Here is a 17,610-nt window from a genome sequence, read left to right as displayed (position 1 = left end):
TGCCAGAGGCTTTTCCTTCATCTCTGGGGTACCCCAGGTCACCTGCTCCCTGCCAACAAGCAAGCACCCCCGAAGCGATTCCACGTCGGTCTGTTTCCCTTGGGCCGGAGACAAACGCAGCTGCCTCGCACAGGGACTCTGCAGCCCAAGCGCAAGCTGGCATTGGGCTGCAGATGCGGCTACAGATGTTCAGAGCGCTGGGGAGAAAAGGGAGGGACACCAAAGGGCAGCCGAGAATGACAGGCCAGTCTCGTTCCTGGGAGCTGACCCTGGCACGCCGCCCTCTGATCTCACCCCATTCTCCTTCCCTCCAGCACCGGTACCAAACCGGGGACGCGTCCCCTTTCCTTCCCCGCCCCAGAAGCCCGTAATAAAAGATGGTGCTGCTAGAGATGCTGCGGACTCAGGTTAGTTAAGTATTTGTATTACAGTAGCAGCAGAGGCCCCAGTCTGGGATCGGCGCCCCGTTGTGCAAGGTGCTGTACATACATATACTAAGAGAGCCCCCTGATGTACAATCCAAGGTGATGGTAAAGAGCTCCCTGGAAGAAGCTGCTTCCCTGTGTCAGCTGCACAGCTGCCTCCACCCCCTGGGACCGTACCTGCAGGAGGGGCCCACGAGTTCCCCGTGCAATGCCTGACTGCGCCTCCCGTCTGCTGAGCAAGTCACTTAACCATCCTGCCTCTGAACTTTCTCCTGCATCCCTGGTGGGTCAGTAAATTAACCCCGTGAATTTCCCTGCTCCAGACAGAGCGGGGAGCTTGGAGAAGGAAGCTGCATTACAGGAAACTGTTGCCAGTCGCAGCCCCCACAGTGAGTTCCCAGCTCCCACCACCTGCCTCTGCTCCCCCCCCCCCCACACACACACACAGGGACAGGAGATCCCTTCCAATACACGGAACCACCACCAGCAATTCTGCCAATTGCAAGGGTCTCCTGTACATCCCAGAGAACTGGAGCAAAGTCTCCCCTCCCTGAACCTCGGCCTCCGCACCACTGCTGCAACCAAGGAGAGAAGCCAAGCACTCCGGGCAGCCAAAAACCATCAGAATTCTGCAGCCAAGCAGTTCCTCCCCACACAGCATCCCAGCCGGGATAGAGCATCAAGAGCCTACTGATTTCAGGGCAGCCATGCCACCTTGCACCTGTGCAGGATCTGCTCGTTGACACACACACACACACACACACACCCCCCAGCAGAAGTTGCCCCTTACCACGTCCATGTAGCAGTTCACAGGCTGATCTGTGGGTACTCAAGAGCCAAACCCAGACTGGCAGATGCTTTTGAATAGACCCTGACATCTTTTTAAGAAATTATTAGTAGCATTCTTTTGATGAGGATTATTTTTGCTGCACCGTGCCTGAACCTCAGCCATGAAATCTGACAAAAATAATTGACCATCCCCTGCCCTAGCATATGATTTTCTAACACACCGCATCATATTTCCTGCTGAGTTCATTCCGAGTTACTTTGGCCATCACGGTGCCCCCTGCCTTCCCCCAGGGACTCACATGGTCCAGGATCCATTTCAAGCTGATGCCAGTACAGATCCCAGAGATTAAAAGCGATGGGAGGAAGTTGAGCAGCTCAGTGAACCGCCCGCGCCTAACACTCACGTTTCTTACCCACGTATGTCAAGAGAGATTTCTGTGCCCAGCACATAGACAGTGCTAGTGTGCAGCTGTGAGGACAGCCGGAGGGTTCTCTGTTGGGACATGACCGTATCCTTCCTTGTGCTGCTCTGCTTCCAACAGCTGAGCCAGCATGATCAGATTAAAAGGCATGGACAAAGCGTCCCACCCTTTGCTCTCCACTATTGGATGTGATTAGCTGGAGGCAGATGTAATCCCACCTCCAGGATCTCTGCTTGGGGATTGGAGGGGCAGGTTGTGAAACAAGCAGAATGCGGCTTGCTGCAATCAGCTGTTTAAAGGTCAGCACTTAGTCCCAGCTGAGAGAATGGGAGGCAAGAGAAACGTTATCTTGGGGAAAACAATGATCTAAGGGGCTGCTTCTGTCCTGCGTCTTTTCTCCCCGGCCTGCTAGTCCATGTTCTGCAGGGTTCTTTTACATGCCTGCACACCAAGGAAACTAGCTGCGAAGAGCCAGTGTCTTCACATATTTAGCATGATGCTGGAACAAACTTGATCATGCATTGTCAGGGAGCTTACTGGGGGCTGTCTGCGCACACTTGCACGGCTACGATGTTGTTGGTATAGCTTTACAGGCAGTAACACGCAGGTGGCATGTATAGCAGTGGCTCCACGCACTACCCCTCTTCCACAACAGGCCCCGACCCCATAGCCCCCACTGGCCACAGTTCTCCATCACTGATCAATGGGAGCTGCAGGAGCAGCGTCTGAAGGCAAGGACAGTGCATGTGTAAGGGGACTGTTACCCCTTACTAAAACTCTGTGGGAGTTTTTTGGTTTACCAGCTTCAGAAGGGGAAGGGTTCATGAGACTGACAGACCCCAGAGACAATGGAAAGCAGTCAACACTCCAGCTCAGCCTGACTGACAGGTTGTAAGTGGGGATTGTTCTGGCTCTCTCTGAGCAAACAGGGAGCTGAAAGAGCAGAGCCAGCTGTGTGCAGAAGAGGTCCTGCAAAGACAGAGCTGAAAGAGGAGTACAAGAAGAAGTCCTGCAGCGACAGAACCAGACACAGACAGGCCAAGCAGTGCAGACCCTGTGTTGAGCAGCAGACTGGCAGTGCTCAGAGAGCCAGAAGGAACAGAGAAGCAACACAAGGAGCTGGAACTGGCCAAGCAGCACAGCCTGCAGCTGGATGTGGTGAGCTACTGGGACCTGCAAAGTGTGGGGAAAGGCTCTGGACTGGGAGAGGGGTCTGGCCACTTAGAGACTGAGGCTGTGTGGTCACTACCAGTGCAAGCGTGTCCAGCCTGCAGCCCCTTGCAGCACATCCAGGGCTTCTAAGGAAGAGACTGTGAACTGTCCTTACACTCTGCAGACTGCTGTGTTGATGTCCCTGTGCTACAGAGCAGGGCTGTGTGTTCCCATTTAACCATTCTCATTGTTTCTTATTCTACTCTCTTTAATCAGTTGATGTTTAATAAATTGTATTTGCTTTGAACCTTATGAAGTGATCACTGGGCCAAGAAGGCCTGCAGTGTAAAGAGAGCACCTCGGAGTGGGGACACCCTAACTCCTGCCCCTAGTGACTACAAGGTCGGGGATTAAGCCCCAGGAAACCTGGGCCCAGCCTTGTTGGGGTTTCAAGGGCTCTGCTACTCAGGAGAGTGAAGGGGGAGCCCTCAAGATCAGGGAGCCGTGGGGTAAAGGAAGTGGGAGCAGGGACTCAGATCCTTTCGCTGGTTCATTTCACCGGGGTGGTATAGAAGCCAGGAAAGTTCCCCACAATAGCGGGATCATTCCCCCGCTTACACATGGAGACCCCCTGTGCTGACCCTCCCGGGGGCTTCAGGGACATGCCAGCCACCTCCAGGACCACAACTACCATCAGGTGCCTTGGCCTTGCACCACTCCTGAAAGCAGCTAGCATGTACAGCAAAGGCTCGATGTGCTGTCTCTCATCTCCAGACACCAACCCCTACAGCCTCCACTGGCCTTTACATCTTCCAGCATTAACTCATCCCCCAGCCTCCTAAGAAGTAGTTGAGGAAATGCGATTGTCCCTATTTTACAGATGGAGAAATTGAGGCTGAGGCCTAAATTTTCACAAGTGCCTGCTCAGTCTGAGCCACTTGATTTCAAGAGGTTGTGGGCCCAGACTCCACCCACGATTAGGCTGCCAGTTGTTCCTCATCTCTTGTGCACCTGAGATCTCAGATTTAGGCGGGTGTTCGGGGGGCTTGGCTTTTCTTGCCTTCTCTTCATTAAATTGTTAGGCTGTGTAGAGACTGCATCCCTTTTCCGTAATAGGGATGCAAATTAGACACATCGCAATTGCAAATGACGCAGGGATTTAACCCCCTACCGCTTCATTTGCATAAACATGGCAGCAACTTTTTTCCGGCTCGGAGCTTTCCTGGAAAAAAGTGCCAGTCTAGATGCGGATCTTTTGGAAAATAAAGCCTTTTCCAAAAGATCCCTTATTCCTCTTAAAATAAGGAATAAGGGATCTTTCGGAAAAAGCTTTATTTTCCGAAAGATCCCCATCTAGACTGGTGCTTTTTTCCAGCAAAGCTCTGAGCCGGAAAAAAGCAGCAGCCATGTTTATGCAAATGAAGCGGGGGGGGGGGGATTTAAATCCCCGCTTCATTTGCAATTGCGATGTGTCTAATTTGCATCCCTTTTATGGAAAAGGGATGCAGTGTAGACAAAGCCTTACTGCTTCAGGATAGGAGACGTATCTCCTCTGCATTCGTAAAGATCCAGATTGGCGTAGTGGGGGGGCTGTCTGCTCTGTGACCCGGGGTCCCCCTGTGGCATAGTGGGGGGGCTGTCTGCTCTGTGACCCCGGGTCTCCCTGTGATGTAGTGTGTGGGGGGGGGGGGGGAGCTGTCTGCTCTGTGACCCCGGGTCTCCCTGTGACGTAGTGGGGGGGGGCTGTCTGCTCTGTGACCCCGGGTCCCCTTGTGGCGTAGTGGGGGGGCTGTCTGCTCTGTGACCCCGGGTCCCCCTGTGGCGTAGTGGGGGGGCTGTCTGCTCTGTGACCCCGGGTCCCCCTGTGGCGTAGTGGGGGGGCTGTCTGCTCTGTGACCCGGGGTCCCCCTGTGGCATAGTGGGGGGGCTGTCTGCTCTGTGACCCCGGGTCTCCCTGTGATGTAGTGGGGGGTGGGGCTGTCTGCTCTGTGACCCCGGGTCTCCCTGTGATGTAGTGGGGGGGGGGGCTGTCTGCTCTGTGACCCCGGGTCTCCCTGTGACGTAGTGGGGGGGGGCTGTCTGCTCTGTGACCCCGGGTCTCCCTGTGACGTAGTGGGGGGGCTGTCTGCTCTGTGACCCCGGGTCCCCCTGTGGCATAGTGGGGGGGCTGTCTGCTCTGTGACCCCGGGTCCCCCTGTGGCATAGTGGGGGGGCTGTCTGCTCTGTGACCCCGGGTCCCCCTGTGGCATAGTGGGGGGGCTGTCTGCTCTGTGACCCCGGGTCCCCCTGTGGCATAGTGGGGGGGGCTGTCTGCTCTGTGACCCGGGGTCCCCCTGTGCTGTGATGGAAGATTCTCACTGACTCTCCCAAATGTCTATTAACCCAGACACCCAGACTTAGCGTCCCAGGGGGAGAGATAAAGGGAGGAAGGCGGAGACCAGCACCTGGCTGGGGGCAGGGCTGGAAGAGAGTTTTAGTTTGGCTACGTCTACACTGGCCCCTTTTCCGGAAGGGGCATGTTAATTTCAGAGATCGCAATAGGGAAATCCGCGGGGGATTTAAATATCCCCCGCGGCATTTAAATAAAAATGTCCGCCGCTTTTTTCCGGCTTTTAGAAAAGCCGGAAAAGAGTGTCTACACTGGCCCCGATCCTCCGGAAAAAGCGCCCTTTTCCGGAGGATCTTATTCCTACTTCGAAGGGCGCTTTTTCCGGTGTAGACGAGCCCCCCCCCGTCTGGAATCATGGAGGAAGCAGCCTAAGCAAAGGGCCCAGTCTGCGCCATCTCAAGGGGGGCTGAGGCATCCTAGGCCTGGCCCTGTAACCGGATTACATCTATGCCGTGCTTTACCCTGGAGAAGCAATAAAACTCCCTCTATTCTACTGGCTGGCGGAGTCTGTGTGTGCCACTACAGGGGTGCAGGAGTCGGGGGAACCCCAGCGTGCCATCACACCAGGTTTATGTCCGATACTATCTGTACATAGAGGGATGCTGCAATGTCTCCCCTATGGTGCTTTGGGAGGGCAAACTGTGTGAATGAATTTGTAATTTTATTGCTGGGGCGTGGCCTTGTCCAAAGCGATTGCCTCACAGTCGTGGTTGATCTTTGGCAAAATAATACCAGCTGCAATTAATTAAGGCTGGCTTCATGGCTGCTGCTGAGTTCAAATCAGACCCTTGGCTGGCATAGGATTTTATAGCCACTGCGTTTGGGAGGCAGAGGGCTGAGCACGAGCAGGGGAGGGAGTATGCCTTTAGGATAAAGTTTTCAAAGGCGCCAAAGCGTCTTTGGCTCCTACGTGCCCAAGACAATTTTGAAAATAGGGCCTAAGTCTTGTTGCAGGTGAATGGGACTCAGGCTGGTGCCTACACAGCATCGAGGCTCTGGCCCACTTGCATAGTCACTTTTGAAAATAGGACTTGGGCGCTTCTGAAAATCGTGCCTATCGCGTGGTTCAGGCTCAGCTCTGATCCACCTTCTTCCGGCTCAGCCAGTTTGTCAAGGGTCTTTCAGACAAGACAAGAGGTAGAGCTGGGTAAAACAAAGCTGCTGCACTCAGCCCCCCTCGCACGCTCCTTGCTCCTGCCCTGGTCCCCCCATACCCAACCCCTGCCTGAACTCCTGCACCACCCTTCACTCCCACCTTGCTCTGGGCTACAGAGGGGTCAGTAACATCACCTTACTGGTCTGGGAGAACCTCCAAAGTGTCCCAGCAATAGCCCACTCCTGCTACCTGCTGATGGCAACTGTGGGGCCTTGAGTTCAAATCCTGTGGCTAGTTTGTGCTGTGTATAGAGAAGGTGCAGACACACTTGAAGCAAGTTATCAAGGAATAAATTAACTCTCACCAACTGTTTACAACAATCAACGTGACAGAATACAATTGGAAATACAAGACATTTGGAGAAAGCCCAGGAAGTGAGTTGAAATGCCCATGTTCCGTGTCGCTCTTCTGCAACACCAAAGGAGAAGTAATGAGATTTTTATGACCGTTAAAAATCACTGCTAGCCAGGGAAGTTAGGGGGAAAGATGTGCTCTCCTTGGCTCTCGGGAGCAATAGTTTTAAACTATGTTCAGCCCTGGATCCTAGGAAGAATGGGAAGGACTTTACAGACAGGCACATAGAGAGCAAATGACTTGCCCAAGATCAAACAGCAGCTCACGAGCAGAGCTAGAAATAAGAGACATGACTCCCAAGTCCCTGCCCACCTCCTTAAAAGGGGCCCAAAATACTGGGATGTCAGTAGGTTGCCCCTGCTTCAGAGGGGCCTTAGGGGTGCAAGAGAGACCGGGCATATGGCTAAAATACTAAGCTCTGAATCAGGATCCACTGAAAGTTCTGAATTTTGGGGCAGATCTCCAAATGCCAAGTAACACTTGAGCCCTGCAGCTGTTCATTATGTTCCCCTGTGGCTGTGTTAACACATCTGTAACGAACACCTGTGCTCTAATTGCAGCAGCAGGAGCACACGGGTTACAGCAGAGAAGGACCGGCATGTGAGAGTTTCCAGCTTAGGGTGCAGGGCTTCTTAGAGTCCAGGGCTTCCTGGGATGGTGTTCTCTTTATTTACAAATCTTATGAAATGACCAGATTCCAGGGTCCTTTATCCAGAGTTCGTTAGCATCAATTTGGTCCCGTGTCCCTTTGTTTGGCAAAAGGCCAGCGCCGGTCGTGAGGGTTTCGCGCCCTCCGTTCAGGGGATCATGTTCCACCACTTGAAGGAGAAGGGTTTTCTGCGGACGTTGGTGCCGCAGTGGATCTCCCCCAGCAGGGCGTGGTAGGAGAAAAAGTCATCGATGAAGGTGCAGGTCAGGCCCAGCGGCTCCAGCAGGGAGCGGACGTTCTCTTCCAGGCAGCAGCGCCCGTCGATGATCGGCCCAAACGGCTTTGGGATGCCCAGATGTTTCCCCAGGACGATCATGTTCACCTGCACCCAGGAGAAAAGAGAGAGAGGCACGGTGGGATATCTAGCAACCAGACAGCTCCTCTGTGTTTTACATGTAACCACCCTTATGCCCTATCCTCTTAGCTAGAGATGGGCTATATTATTCAACCAACACTTTTTTTTAAAACCATAAAATGCAGATTCAGTGACACTGGAATGTTTTGTGAACCTGAGTTGATTTTACAAAACTTTTCAGTTTGCCTTTTTCTCTAGGACAGTTTTTCATTTTGAAAACAACTGTTTGCCCTGAAAGTTCCTTTACTTCTATGTTTGAGTTGTTTTTCAACAGTTAAAAAATGATCTGAATCAAACTGAAACATTTTGAGTGGAACAGCATGTTTCCTCGGCCCCCTCAAACTTTTTTTATTTTACTCTTTGCCGAAAACATCGTTTGGCTACGTCTACACTGGCATGATTTTGCGCAAGAGATGTGCTTTTGTGCAAAAGCATCCGTGCCAGTGTAGACGCGCTCTTGCGCAAGAAAGCTCCGATGGCCATTTTAGCCATCGGGCTTTCTTGCTCAAGAAGTTAACGTTGCCTGTCTACACTGGCCTCTTGCACAAGAATAGTTGCGCAAGAGGGCTTATCCCTGACCGGGAGTGTCAGAGTATTTGTGCAAGAAGCACTGATTTTATACATTAGAACGTCAGTGAACTTGCGCAAATACTCGTGGCCAGTGTAGACAGGTGGCAAGATTTTGCGCAAAATCTTGCCCATGTAGACACAGCACATGAGTTTTCTTTTCAGTCCAACCCCAGACAGTTTTCCCCAACTTTTCTAAATCTCTGCAGAACCAAAAACTCTTTCGTTTGCTCAGCTCGACACGCGACGGTCCTGCATGTCATTGGCCAGGTCTTGCCTCCTGTTTGAGACCCACTCTTTGAGAGCAGGTCCTGGGGGCGGAAAGGGAGTCCAGGAGCGAGAGTCCAGGATGGAAAGAGAAAGGCAGAGGAGGGAATTAGGGAAGATAAAGACTGAAAGCTTGGCTGGGGAAACAAAGCGAGCAATAGGCGTCCGATGGGCAATGCAGAGGATGGCGCAAAAAAGAGAAGCAACTGCTTGAGCAGGGCTCGTCCCTCACCATGTCTGGGAAAAAAGCATCCGCCTCGGAACCATTCAACTGGAACAGCTGAGGGATATCAACGATGTCTTGTTCAGTCAGGCCCAGCTCCTGCTTAAGGGTCTGTCGATTCAAGTCAATGCAGCTCTGGGGAAAGGAAGGGTTGGAGAGGAGGGAGGTGACTGCAGGCCTGTTGGGGCTGTGGAGTGGAAGGGCTGTATTTCTCCCGCTAGCCAGTTGCAGAGACAAAGGCAACGTTAACCCTAGAGTCTGTATGAGGGGGAGAGTTATTGGGCTAAGTGGTCGCTAAGCTGTCAATCGGGATCCACTGGTAGATCTTGGAACCTCTGACAGGGGATCCTGACTGGTTTGGCTGGGAAGCTATCAAGAGCTGATACTTCAGTTGCCCCTTCCCCACACTGTCATGCTGCTCCTGCCCTCGAGCTGCCTTTCCCCCCCCCCCCCCCCAGCTGTGCAGGATGTGGGAGGAAGAAGAGAGGGGGACACTCTCTTTAGTTCCCTAAATAGAAGAACTAGAGGACACCAAATGAAATTAATGGGTAGCAGGTTTAAAACTAATAAAAGAAAGTTCTTCACACAGCGTGTAGTCAACCTGTGGAACTCCTTGCCAGAGGAGGCTGTGAAGGCTAGGACTATAATAGAGTTTAAAGAGAAGCTAGATAATTTCATGGAGGTTAGGTCCATAAAAGGCTATTAGCCAGGGGATAAAATGGTGTCCTTGGCCTCTGTTTGTCAGAGGCTGGAGAGAGATGGCAGGAGACAAATCGCTTGATCGTTGTCTTCGGTCCACCCTCTCTGGGGCACCTGGTGCTGGCCACTGTCGGCAGACAGGATACTGGGCTAGAAGGGCCTTTGGTCTGACCCAGTACGGCCGTTCTTATGTTCTTATTCTCTTCCCCACTCCTACCTGCGCGTAGTTATTGTCGCTCCTCAGGGTCTCATCATCCAGCATGTCGTCTATTGTTACGGTCTCCACGGTCTCCAGCCCTGGGAGGGAAGAGAGAGAATCACCGGGCGGCCTCTGAGAGGGACCAGGGCGTCCTCACTGGGCCACTCACCTGCAAACTGGGCTGCTTGGCCATGACCTTCTCTTTGTTTCTTCTTGAACAGCTTGTAGCAGGCGTCTGGGCTGGCCAAGAGCAGCCGGAAACCCTGAACAGAGAGAGTCAGTCAGTGTCGGGCCTTGTTGACATTAGACTCCATCCTCTGAGCTCTCCCACCTCTGCTCCTACTGGCTCAGCCTCGCCGGGGACACAGGTGACTGGTGAGAGCTCATGCAGCCGAGGGACTGGTGTCCACCGGCCCCCGAAGCGCTGTGTCTCTAGACCGGCTCTGAGGCCCGTGACAACGCCTGTGGTGGCCGGAGGCCTGGCTACGCCAGAGGGCCCACTGTTGCTCTCTCTTGGGGAGCCAAACCAGTGAAAGCAGCAGCATGGCAATTGGGGCTGGAAAGCTCTTCAGAGATGTCCGTATGGTCTAGTGTGTCCAGACAGAATCCTGGAGCCGTGGGTTCTACCCCAGACCTGCTGGGCCATTCCGGATGAGTCCCTAGCTGTTCTACCCCCCCCCCCCCGCCTTATTGAGAATGGGAATGGTTTGGGGCAGGGGCTATCTGTCCTTTATGTGGGTACAGTTGGGCCCCCATTACAATGGAGGGTGGGACTCTTAGATCTCCTGAAATGTACATTATAGCATCCCCATGAGAAGGTTGGAATTGTTGCAATTAAAACACGTGTCTCTGACCAAAACTTCTTGGAACTTTCCTTTTCCTTTCACGGGATTGCTCTCCCCATCCCCTGACAAAGCCTCAAAGCAATGAGCTAGGGGGAAGTTTCAGGGACTCCCAGGGAAGCATGAGAAAAATGAAAGGCAATTGTGGTGGAAAGATCTGCATTTGGAACCAGAAGCTGGTTCCACTGAGTGGGATGAGCATAGAATCAGGATGCAGCCGGGTGCTTGGAGCTGTACGAGAGACCCAGGAAAAAGAGGCAAACAGACTTTCTTTTAAAATGGATGTTGTTATAATTACATGGGGCTGTCCCTTGAGGTAGCTCAGTGTGTCATATCAGCCAAATCACTTCCTTGCCTCGATTTCCGTAATCTGCTGTTTACCCATCCTAACAGGGTGGTTGTGGGGCTTACTTCACCTTTACAGAGAGCCTTGGGAGTCACAGATGAAAGGGACTTGAAGAACTGGAAGTATTGTGGAGAGGAATATGCAAGCCCATCATAACAGGAATCCAGTCAAAATTACATCCATGTTGCTCATGTATATGGATTGCAAGGCTACAGGCTAAGTTCTTGCAAGAGTGTAACTATTATAGACATTTGGTCTGTGACATTTCCTCCTCTAAAAAGAGGCAATACTGTCTAGTGGGTAGGGCCCAAAACTTGGAGTTAGGAGATGCATTTTCTATTCCCACCTCTGCCACTGGCTCATCATTTGACCTCGGGCAAGTCACTTTCCCCTTCCCTCTGCCTCAATTTCCCCATCAGTCAAATAAGAGGAATGCTCCCCAAACTTCTGTAAATTGCTTCTAGATCCGCAGCTGATGAATGCTCTCAAAGCGCCAACCCTTACTGGAAGGGAGGATGGGCTCACTAGAAAATGAACCTGGTGACTGGTACCTTCCCATCAGGAGCTGGGACAAAGCTCAGGAATTCATCAATGTGACCCACAGTCAGCCAATCAGAGTACAGCTCCACGGGGGATTGAACCTTCTGGGCATAGATGAAGTCCGTGACGGCCTTTGTCATCTTCATGTTGCCCGACCTGGGAATTCAGAGGGAAGAGAGAACATAGGAGTTGGTAGAAGTCTCAAAAGACCCAACCCCCAGTCCTCCCTTGTAACTAGCTTTGTCTTGACACAAAGAGCCAGGGTTCTGTGACAATGCCTGTCTCTGGCCTTTTCAAATGCCTGTGTCTGTTCTTTGAATGCTGCTTCATTGAATTTCCCACATAAATGCCACAGAGTCGGGGGCTGAGGGAGATCTCCGTGAACAGACTCCTTTGTAAAGCCGGGTTCTTTACCACACAAAGCACATCTCAGCCCTCTTGTCCCAGCTGCTCTGCCTAGTACCAGCTACCCCGACAGTCGGAGCAGAGCCAAGCCGGGTCCGCTCACTCCGTTCATTTAACCTTTTCGGAGTCATCCCTCTTCTCCCATTTAGGGCCTGCTCCTCCTTTGCCCTGCAGGCCATGGGGTCTTTCCCACCGGTGCACGATGGGTGTAGACACCAGACCGGTAGCAGCTTAGACTCACTGGCTGCATCTAGATCGGCATGATTTTCCGGAAATGCTTTTAACGGAAAAGTTTTCCGTTAAAAGCATTTTCGGAACAGAGCATCTAGATTGGCACGGACGTTTTTCTGCAAAAGCACTTTTTGCGGAAAAGCATCCGTGCCAACCTAGACACGCTTTTCCGCAAAAAAAGCTCCGATCGCCATTTTCGTGATCGGGGCTTTTTTGCGGAAAACAAATCTGAGCTGTCTATACTGGCCCTTTTGCGCAAAAGGGACTTTTGCCTGGACGGGAGCAGAATAGTATTTCCACAAGAAGCACTGATTTCTTACAGTAGGAAGTCAGTGCTTTTGCGGAAATTCAAGCGGCCAGTGTAGACAGCTGGCAAGTTTTTCCACAAAAGTGGCTGATTTTCCGGAAAAACTGGCCAGTCTAGACACAGCCACTATGTCCTGGGGGAAACAACATGGGGGACAGGGCAACATGGCATCAAGCCCATAAACTCTGTATGTTGGCTGTGCGCTGTGATAGGTTGACATGCACAGTGGAGGGTGAAGGACTTTATATGGCAGTAGGAAATTTAGGTCCCTCAACCCGCTGAGTAGCACTTAACCAGGCTAGCAGGCCCATTGAGAACAACAGAACTCTCCAGGGCAAGGCCACTCAAGACATGGAAGGGCTGCGGATCAAGAATGTTTCATAGACTCATAGAACACTAGAACTGGAAGGGACCTCGAGAGGTCATCAAGTCCAGTCCCCTGCCCTCATGGCAGGACTCAGTACCGTTTAGACCATCCCTGATAGATGTCTATCTAAGCTGCTCTTAAATATCTCCAGTGATAGAGATTCCACAACCGCCCTAGGCAATGTATTGCAGTGTTTAACCACCCAGTCAGGTAGGAAGTTTTTCCTAATGTCCAACCTCAACCTCCCTTGCTGCAGTTTAAGCCCATTGCTTCTTGTCCTGTCCTCAGAGGCCAAGGAGAACAATTTTTCTCCTTCCTCCTTGTGACACCTTTTAAGATACCTGAAAAGTGCAATCATGTCTTCTCAGTCTTCTCCTTTCCAAACTAAACAAGCCCAATTCTTTCAGTCTTACTTCATCGCTCATGTTCTCTAGACTTTCAATCACTCTTGTTTCTCTTCTTTGGGCCTTCTCCAATTTCTCCACATCTTTCTTGAAATGTGGTACCCAGACCAAGACATAATACTCAGGGCTGGCCTGAGCCATTCACGCTCCCCGGGCCCTGGGAGCACGGCGCTGCCCCCAGAGTGCAACGCATGCGTGGCCCCACCCCTGGGCGCATGGCGCCTCCCGCCCCTGGGCGCCCAGTGTATGCACAGCCCCACTCCGGGAGCCCGGCGTATGTGCGGCCCCGCCCCCAGGCGCCCGGCACATGCATGGTGCCGCCCCCGCCAGCTCTGACCTTGGGCCAGATCTGACAATACTCCAATTGAGGCCTAATGAGCACAGAGTAGAGCGGAAGAATGACTTCTCGTGTCTTGCTCACAACACTCATTAATGCCTCCCAGAATCATGTTTGCTTTTTTTGCAACAGTGTCACATTGTTGACTTATGTTTAGTGTTTCACTATGACCCCTAGATCCTTTTCTGGGGTCCTTCCTAGACAGTCACTTCCCATTCTGTGAGTGTGAGACTGATTGGACCATCCTAAGTGGAGTTTCCATGGCTACAACTAGGAAACGGGCCCAAGCGGCAGAACCCGTCACTCGGCATGTCCCGATCAGGGGGGTTGGTTCAAGCCTTTCTAAAGCCCCCGAGGTCAGCTCCAGCTTGAGGGTGGGGATATTAAAAACCAGGCTCCCGTGCTGGTCCTTCCTCAATGAGTCCGAACATCCTTGCTGGCGACCTCTCGAGTATCCATACACGGGATTGTTCTTCCAGGCCCTGGGACTAGCCACGGCACCAGGATCTAGAGGTGCTGCAGGGCTGTCAACTTGCTGAGACATCCCAGCCGCCTTTGCTGGGCTTGGCTCAGCTTCACTCAAGGGCCAGAGCCCAAAGGTTCCCTTGGGGGTCTAACAGGTATGTCCTAGGCCGGTGGGCCAGGATCCCATTCTCTGTCCGTATAACGAAAAGAAGCGGAATCGCTTCTTCCTACACGTATGTGTCCTCTTGCCGCTGTCCACCTGCCTCCCCTGACTGTAGCCTATCCCCTTGTTGCACAGGCTGATAACGGAGGAGTCTCCCTGCTCCCTGGGACAGGACGCCTGTAGGTGGTCCTCGGAAGGACACTGTTCGGAGCAAACAGGATCTCAGGCGCTGGTTACGTAAGATCACTGCCGGAGACGTCCTAGTCCTGTAACTCCGGACTATTGGATTAGATAAGGCTGTTCCCGTATTCTACCGACCTGCACCCCAGTGCCATCGAGTCTCCTAGTTCCAAGCACGGCTGGCACCTACTGCTTTGTTTTCAAACCCGGCTTGTCTTGCAAAATGGAAATGAGGGGCGATGCTGACCAATGAGGAAGAGCGGTTCAGACACTAGTCTGGGCCGGCTCACCAGCCTTTAGCTTCCTGCTCTGCCACAGACATCCCCTGTGACCTTGGCTCTCTGGGCCCCCGTTCTCCTTCTGTGAAATGGCATGGCCCCCAAGCCCGCGCTGTTGCGAGGGCGAATACACTCAAGGGTGAGGCTCAGACACAGTGGTGATGGGCGGCACAGAAGCAGAGGCACCCAGATAGAACCAGCAGGGGGCGTTCTTGCGGCCCCGCCCCTCCCATTGCAAGACTTTGCCTCTGAAAGCGGCTCAGACGGGGAGGGGTGGGAAGTCCTCTGACTTCATTGACGTCTCTGTGCAGAACGGGGCTCGGACATTGAATCCCTCCCTGGTTACAATAAACTCCTCCCTGGCGACAAGAGGGCGACTGATTCGAAGTGACAGACAGCAGAGGGAATCGGCAGTTCAGCAGCGGGGCGACAGTCTCGGTTACAGGAGACGCCCCCCCCCCCCCGATCCCCGACTGCCGGCACTAGCAGTGAGCTGTTAACCTCTCTCACACCAAGGCCTTAGTTTAGGAGGCCTAAAAGTCCCACATCATGGTCCTCTCTCACCTGGGCAAGCTGCTTCCAATGAGGATCCTCCCCAGGGGATACCCCTTCCCACGGACGGTCACCGGAGGGCTGACTTCCAAATTCCCAAAGGAGTCCAGGCTGGAGACTTGTCCCTTGGAAGAGACTCGGGTCACGTAGCCAAAGTCAGGGCCCTTGTGGGGAGGAGACCATCAAGTTAGATAAACTGTTAACTGCTCTGCCCACGGAGCTGCTGCTAGAGCACTATCGTGCTAAAGACGACCTGCTGCTTCCACCCACCCTGGAAGCAGCCGAACAGCCAACACAGGCTACTGCAGAGCTGGGGCTGGCTTTAGCACTCGGAAGGCAGGATAAGGGATGCCGGGGAGGTGGGATAGGTTCTTGAGTGCCCCAGGGGATAGGGCATTCATCGGGGGCCCACAGGGTCATCAGCTCAAGCCCTGATCCTGTTCCCCCACCAGCCTGAAACAATACCTGCCTGAGTTGGCAAGCCCTCACCAGAAGGGGGTGCTATCCTTTTCAACCAGTGAAAACAACCAGCAGTCCTCTGGCACCTGCGGGCACATCTACATTGGGGAGTTATTTCGAAATAACAAGGCGAGTGTCCACACTATGGGTGTGTCTGGACGACAGGTTTTTTTTAAAAAACTTCCCCTGCATCTAGACTGCTGCCGCATTCTTTTGAAAGTAAATTGAAAGAATGCGGCAGTTTTTTCGACCGCAGAAAATCTTGCTTTACGAGGAATAACGCCTTTTTTCGAAAATGCTTTTTCGAAAAAAGGGGCTATGTAATGCAAACTGTGCTTTTTCGAAAGAGAGCATCCAGACTGCCTGGAAGCTCTCGTTTGAAAAAGCAGCTTGCTTTTTCAAAAGTACTGGCTGTAGTCTAGACACTCTTTTTCGAAAGAGGCTTGCAGTCTAGACATAGCCTACCAAGCCTATTGTTTCGAAATAACTCCTGCTTGTGAAGAGGGAAAAGCTTATTTGGAAATAATTATTTCTGGAGTTGTTATTTATAACTTATTTCGAAATAACCTGGTAGTGTAGACAGAGCCTTAGAGACTAACTATATATCAGCATGAGCTTTCACGGGGAAAACCCATTTCCTCAGATGAGATGATCTTGTAGTGGGTTTTGCCCACGAAAGCTCATGATACCATAGAGATATATTTGTTAGTCTCTAAGGCTACGTCCGCACTGACAGTTCTTGCAGCAGAAAATATGCTAATGAGGGACTCATTTGCATGAGTCACAATCTCATTTGCATATTTTCTGCCGATCCGTATTTGCGCTAGGGGTTTTTGCGCAAAAACAAGCAGCGGGGACGTTTTCTTTTTGCACAAAAACCCCTTTTTGTGCCCAATCCTTATGCCTCAAAAAAAGAGGACCACTCATTTTTACAGTTACAGACTATCCTGTCTCCCCCCCATCCCCGTGAGACTTTCAACCAGCAGTTCCTCATTTGAGGAGGAGCAGTTGACCTCCTTCGCCAAAGCCAAGAAAACGAGCTCTAGAAGGACCCGCTTTGGCACCGCGCTGAGGTCGTGCCTGATCCATCGCCAGGCGTTCCTGACTTTTGTCTCCAGCTGGGAAGGTGTGTAAGGCAGTGGGGCCGACAGCCTGCCAGGCCCGGGACAAGGGGGGCAGCTCCGAACCCTGGAAGGAGCACCGCCGAGGGTGGAAGGGGCCACATATGTCCCCTCCCCAGTCCTCATGGAGATGCTCAGCAGCGCTCCAGCGGCACATCAAAGAGGCCTGAGCTGCCACTACTGCTGCAGGAGCTCTGGGACCCTTTGCATTTTTGGACCCCAGGGCCACTGCCCCTTTTTCTCCCCTCCCTCTCCCCCATCCATAGACCGGGTGTAAGGCAACAAGCAGCAGTACAGAAAAATAGCGTGGCTGGACCAGTGGTAATGGACGCTGGTCCAGCAGGGTTCTCTGGGTCCCTCTGGGGATGGACGTAGCAGGGTTGAGGACAGGGGTCTCAAACACGTGGCCTATGGGCCAGCTGCAGCCCAAGCTGACCCGTGCGTGGCTGGTGGTAGGTGAATCTCTGCAGTCCTGGAGGGGCGGGGGGTGCTGTACCCGTCCCCCAAGTCCAGCTCCTGCTCCACTCCCACCCCACCTCTTCCAGCCTCTGCTCTGCCCTCTGCCCCCCATCACACCCTGTCCCACAAGCCCCCTCCCCTGAGGGACGCAGCCTCAGGGATACTGGGGGGCCTGGCACGGGGGGGCAGCAGGGGGCGAGCCGCCCCCTTCCCCGCACTCACCACGGCAGTGGGATCTGCGGGGAAGCAGAGATGGCCGTGAAGCGGAGCAGGCTGCGCTGCTTTCCCGCAGCTCGTTCCACCCTGGTGAGTGCAGGACGGGGTTCAACCTGAGAATGGGAGACCATCCCTCCGTAGGACCACTGGGGTGGACACGACAGACCCCCCACAAAGGACGGGGCCCAGAGTGTCCTGTGGATGGCACGGCTCTGCACACCCCTCCGACCGC

At 53.0% G+C, this 17,610-nt stretch overlaps 2 protein-coding genes across 3 annotated transcripts in view; both read right to left on the bottom strand.

Annotated features, from left to right (window-relative positions):
* The window catches only part of LOC102458579 (protein-arginine deiminase type-3-like), a 38,391-nt gene extending 36,553 nt beyond the window's left edge, over positions 1-1,838 (bottom strand). The window contains exon 1 of one of the 2 annotated variants that reach the window (XM_014569565.3): positions 1,628-1,838. In XM_014569565.3, coding sequence (XP_014425051.2) covers positions 1,628-1,719 — 92 coding nt within the window. In that variant the 5' untranslated portion in view covers positions 1,720-1,838. The remainder of the gene's footprint in view (positions 1-1,627) is intronic. The other variant, XM_025180687.2, reaches the window with a different exon arrangement.
* A 4,754-nt stretch (positions 1,839-6,592) lies between these two features.
* Positions 6,593-17,610, bottom strand: part of LOC102445288 (protein-arginine deiminase type-3-like) — a 46,412-nt gene continuing 35,394 nt past the window's right edge. Inside the window, exons 11-16 of the mRNA XM_075906414.1 lie at positions 15,136-15,287; positions 11,446-11,590; positions 9,876-9,969; positions 9,725-9,804; positions 8,818-8,943; positions 6,593-7,718 (exon numbers count right to left, since the gene is read on the bottom strand). Coding sequence (XP_075762529.1) covers positions 7,485-7,718; positions 8,818-8,943; positions 9,725-9,804; positions 9,876-9,969; positions 11,446-11,590; positions 15,136-15,287 — 831 coding nt within the window. The 3' untranslated portion in view covers positions 6,593-7,484. The remainder of the gene's footprint in view (positions 7,719-8,817; positions 8,944-9,724; positions 9,805-9,875; positions 9,970-11,445; positions 11,591-15,135; positions 15,288-17,610) is intronic.

This window comes from Pelodiscus sinensis, chromosome 23, assembly GCF_049634645.1.
Source record: "Pelodiscus sinensis isolate JC-2024 chromosome 23, ASM4963464v1, whole genome shotgun sequence".
NCBI lineage: Eukaryota > Metazoa > Chordata > Testudines > Trionychidae > Pelodiscus > Pelodiscus sinensis.
The sequence above is the reverse complement of the archived record's forward strand: the minus strand, read 5'-3'. Positions and strand labels throughout refer to the sequence as shown.